General features: G+C 38.5%; 1 protein-coding gene across 1 annotated transcript; it reads left to right on the forward strand.

Annotated features, from left to right (window-relative positions):
* Positions 1 to 3,699: 3,699 nt before the first annotated feature.
* LOC116245583 (receptor like protein 29) lies at positions 3,700 to 4,065 on the forward strand (the record flags this gene model as incomplete). Its single annotated transcript, XM_031617056.1, has 1 exon — positions 3,700 to 4,065. A coding segment is annotated over exon 1 (366 nt), but the record flags the coding sequence as incomplete, so codon positions are not given.
* Positions 4,066 to 5,417: the final 1,352 nt, after the last annotated feature.

Below are 5,417 nucleotides of genomic sequence, written 5' to 3' on the forward strand. Positions count from 1 at the left end.
CCTTGTTCTTGTTATTTTCTTTTCTCTCTTTCTCCTCTCCCCATGGCCAAAGGAGATAACACTCAACCTCTTTTTAGAGGCAAGAGGCTATGCTCAAGTGCATGGGAAGCATGGAAGGATGAGATGATCTTTCATTTCGTGATTGAATCATGTTTTCTCTTTTATTAAATATGGCATTGTTTTTCTTACTATATTTTCTCCTCATCTTCATCTCCCTATGGCTAAAGGAGGTAGCACTCAATCTCCTTTTAGAGATAAGAGGTTATGCTCAAGTGCACTGGGAGCATGGAAAGACGAGATGATCTTTTATTTTAATCATGTTATTTCTTTTCATTAATACTTGTTTGTTGTTCTTTTGCTTCATCTTATTTTTCTCTATTCCTTATTGCCCCATGGCCGAGATAGCTCTCAATCTCTATTTTAGAGTCAAGAGGCTATACTCAAGTGCACCGGAAACATGAGAAGATGAGGTGACATATCATTTCATAGTTACATCATGTCCTCCCTCCTAATTGAACCTTTCACTTTCCGTCATCCTCTTTCTCTTTTTCCTTCCTTGAATGTTGTCTATATATTTTCCATGCATAGTTGCTTGGTTTTCTACTTATATGTGAATGTATGATGGGAATGAGAGTGTGGTTTGGGGACTCTTTATTTTCATATTAATTTTTGAAGTTGGGAATTGTCCAACCTGGGATAAACCCTCACAAAAATGTATATGTTAATATGCATTTGTATGTCATTTTACGCTAGTTTCCTTGTTAATCATCCCATTAGAAATCCTAACGAGTGTGTCGTTATGTTGCTTGTTTTCTTCCATACCCAATGGTGGAAGAAATATATCCCTTACAATAAACTAAATAATAACATTCTTTGCTTATTTTCTAAAACATTTTCAAAAGGAACCTTCTAACATGGCCCTAGGGACTTAGCTTAGACTTTTGTATGAGTCCAAGCTCCCCTCCGGCCCACATTAAACTTGAAGTTGGTAATTTTAAGTTATTCCTTGATTTCTAATCTTGTGAAGGTATGGATGTATACACATGTTATATACATCTATGCCAACATGATGACCCCCAACTTTCTCTCTCTATGCTTTCATTTTTCATTTTATAAATTTTCATATGTGCATGAATACGTATGTACATGTGCTTCATTTCCTCTCTTTCAAATATTTATTCATTTTTTCAAGACAAATATCAATTAAGAAATTGGATAGGATTCAGGTTTAATAAAGGACATCTGACTGGATCCTGATTCAGATTTGGATGTACATATACATCCAACTGGATTTGGATTTAGATTCAGACACGGATTGGATTGAATTTTAAATAAAAATCTTATATTCAAATGCTCTTACATTTTAAAAATCAGCCAGAATTGATTCAAAATTCGAATTCAGATTGTGATATTGGATTTTAGATCCATTGTTTGTATTTTGGATTTTTGTCTCCTATATATGGGCCTAGTTGTTTCCAAGTTTGAGACGATAAGGGGAGAAAAAGGATAATCCAAACATATTCTGCAAGAGAGACCCCCACAACACAGGAAGCCCTGGTACAAGTTAAGTCTTTCGATTTCGACGATGGAAACAATAGGTATGATGTAGGAAAGAATGAGGAATGAAATCCTAATCCAAGCCGACCCTGAAACAGAGCCTCAGGGATTTGATCACATTCCCAGTCAGCACTAAAGGGAATCAATTTACAACAAAGCTTGATCACATCTTATGAAGACTGTGGCTCAGAGCATTAGCCTGAAAAACCACAACCTTGCACTAAATTTAAATTTCAATCTTTAAGGGGCACTCATATGCAAATAAGATAAACTTGATGAGCCGGGGTGCCCACACCAACTACAACATTGCCACTGGATCAGAGCCCAATTGGAAGTCTTATCTATCATTTGGTACTCTATTATAGCTTTCGTGGATGAATGGTCCCAAAATGCACATTTGAGACACTTTTGTCCAGCATATGAGGGTGCAAGCAAACACCAAAATGAACGTCTGTGACACTCAACTCTCTTATCTTTTTCTGTTTTATCAATTTTTTACATACCAATATGGAGTGGACCAAAGTTCTTACATACGCTAATACCTTGTCATTTATAGGGTGTTATAGACACCCAATCCGACCCAAACAAATAATAGATGGAATGGATGAAGTTCAGAAAAAATAATTACATCTCCTCAAACAAACAAGTGACCAAGTCTAAATTTTGTTTTTAAAACATCCGGTGTAAACAAACACTTGAAGAACCGACTGTTACAGGCCATAATGTTTTTATAAATGTTTACAGAAGCCAAAGTGATTTTTTTTTAAAAAAAATTGCCAACGATTAAGTTTACATTTCTCTACATCTGGGACGGTACTACTGAACTCATGATCACTAGGTGAGCCACATTTTTTTTTCTCTAATTATTAAGGGCATTTTTTGACTTTTAACTTGGGTCATTTGGCACCCCACCCCAACCATTGACTTGAGTGTTACGGGGCTAAGCATACCATCTATTACCTTGGCATGTGGAAGAACAACTTGAGCAAGACAAATTCCGGAGGGATAATTTGTCTGCATTTTGAGGTCAGTTGGATGAAGGGAACATCTTTTAGGAGAAAGATCTCATTTCGACAGAAAAACCCATCCTAGGGTTTAAGCATTCAGCACGCTACAGTGATGGGGGCGACACATTCAATACGAGTGCTGTCAATATTAAAACTAAGAAGTGAATCATTAACACTTGCTCATGCCATGTGAACTCTCACTATACAGGAACCTCACACCACTTCAGCACACACTTGACCCACTTGTAGGGCTATATAGGAGCGAGTCAAAATTAAGCTCGTTCAGCTTGGCTCGATCTTGTGTTTAGCTATACAAGGTCATCTTGAACTCAATTCGATAGACCAAGCCACACCTCGAGCATGACTCTTTTAAGTTTGCTTACCAACTCCCCATTTGACCAAATTTCTTTCTTTGGTTTTAAGCTCTATCACCTGAGTGTGGGGTGTGGGTGCGGTTGCCGATGCGGGTGTGAGTGCCGGAGCAGCAAATTATAAAAAATTTAAATTCTGCGGTGCGGTAAGGGTATTTTATTATTATTATTTTTATTAATTTATTATATATATAACAGAATAAGCATGCATATATTATTATTATAATTTAGTTATCAATGTATATAACATACTTGAATAATTGTATTGCATAGTAAAATATCACAACAACATATATTATATAAGTCATTAGTAATATGGCATTCTAATTGGGCTCGGGTATGAGTTGGAGCAGCGCCCATGTCCAGTGCGCACCTGACTCGATGTGACTCGGGTGCGGTAGTAAAATAGAAGAGTCCGGGTGACTTAGGTTTTAAGTTTGAAAATTTCAAAAGAACACCTAGCTCATCGTCCTTGACCTCAGCCAGAACCAGTAGTGTAGCCACATTGTGGCTGGTGTGAAATCTTAAATATTTATTGCTTTATATATATATATATATATATATATATATATATATATATATATATATATATATATATATTCACCAGATTTGAGTTTGTTTAAACAAGTGCCCCTCCATTCAATTTCTTTTGACTCCATCGGAGCTCAGCCAATTCTCGAAGGCGACTAAGCTCGATTTGAGCTTCAACAACATATCTATTGAGATTGCTGCATCACCGCGGGAGCGAAAGGGCTTGGACCCATATGGCGGGTTTGGTCAGCCTCGATTTGGCCTACACTTGGCTCGTCGGCACTATCCCGGCTTCCATGGCTTGCCTGTGCAACCTGACCTACCTGTCCCTAAACCACAACGGGCTCACCGGGGTCATACCATCTGGACTCGGTGGGCTTCCCTTGATTCACAACCTCAACCTCAACTACAACCGGCTCAGGGGGCAGGTGCCGTTCCGGAAGGAGGTGGTGGAGCGGTTGGGCCCCAAGCTCAAGCTCACCGGAAACGACGGCCTGTGTCTTGACTCGGAGATTGTTGGCACCGGCTTGGTCAAGTTGGACGTCGATGGCTGCATCTCTGACAATGTTGCCCAGTCATTGGCCCGTGATGGCTCAGTGGTGAGCTCGAGCGGGTCGAGTCTCAGATCGGATTCCTGGTACGGTGTGGCTCTGGCCCTGCTGCCTGCTAACCTCCTCACGTTATGACACTAGTGTCCTTTTCCACTGCTTTTTCTTATTATCTTTTTGTCTTGTGTAAAGAACATGAACAAAGTGTACATTTTTTGCGTTTTGAGTATACAAGAGGAGCCTGTTTTCACTTTTCATCTTCAGTTGAGTAATTAGACACAATTTGAGATTCTGTGTTCGCTTCTTTTGATTATATGTTTTGATATATATATATATATATATAAAGAAAGATAGAGATTGCATATTATAGAGGCCAATAGAGAGATCTACCTCGTTCAATGGGTCTGTTCAATTTAGAGTAGAGGATGGTTTCCTGGACTTCTCTTGATAATAAAAGGATGTTCTGAGCTACGTGGAATCAGTACCTTCCGACCAAGGAGTTTTGTACTTGATAGATTCCGTTTTATACTGTTTGTGACCGATTCGGTACACCGATCCGCGTTGAATACCGAAAGAGGGTTGTTTGAATTGTGAAGGGCGGTTCGCCACTATTTTTTTTGTTGCTCGCGGGACAAATCTCCAAGTTGCATGAATGGTTTTGTCGGTACGAACGAACAAAGAAAAAGGAAATTGTAGTCAAACACGGCCCCGCTAGGCCCGTGGAACCATATGTGGAGTTGGAACACACTCTCTGCAAAGAGTGGGTACAGAGGCACCACCGAACTAATCCCCTTCGTACCCTTTGTTTTGCTTATTGTGGATCTTGGATCTCGGACTGTTTTACTTTGAAACGAACGATATGCCTTACAACAATGCATGCAATGTCCATCTAACGTGTGTCAACACCCGAATTTTTCCACATTAAAATTGAAGCAATATGAAAATTTTACAAGAGTTGTGAAATTTTGCAATTTCAAAGCCAATTTTGAACCTAAATGTAATTTGGATTTGAATCATGAATTTAACCCATGGCATGAATCCCAATGCAGGATTATGAGTCCAAACTATGTCCAAATTAGGTTTTGACATTCAAATTCAATTACAAATGTCATTTGACATCCAAATCTAATTACAAATGTCATTTGACATTCAAATTCAATTACAAATGTCATTTGACATTCAAATTCAATTACAAATGCCATTTGACATTCAAATTCAATTACAAATGTCATTTGAAATTCAAATCCAATTGCAAATGTCATTTGAAATCCAAATTCAATTGCAAATGTCATTTGAAATCCAAGTCCAATTGCAAAATTCAAATTTTGACTTAGATCTAAAAATTGGATCTAATTCAGTCTAGAATGCTACGTGAGACCCATGTGTGGGCCCCACCTAACCCG

The sequence above is a fragment of the Nymphaea colorata genome, unplaced genomic scaffold (genome assembly GCF_008831285.2).
Source record: "Nymphaea colorata isolate Beijing-Zhang1983 unplaced genomic scaffold, ASM883128v2 scaffold0752, whole genome shotgun sequence".
Taxonomy (NCBI): Eukaryota; Viridiplantae; Streptophyta; class Magnoliopsida; order Nymphaeales; family Nymphaeaceae; genus Nymphaea; species Nymphaea colorata.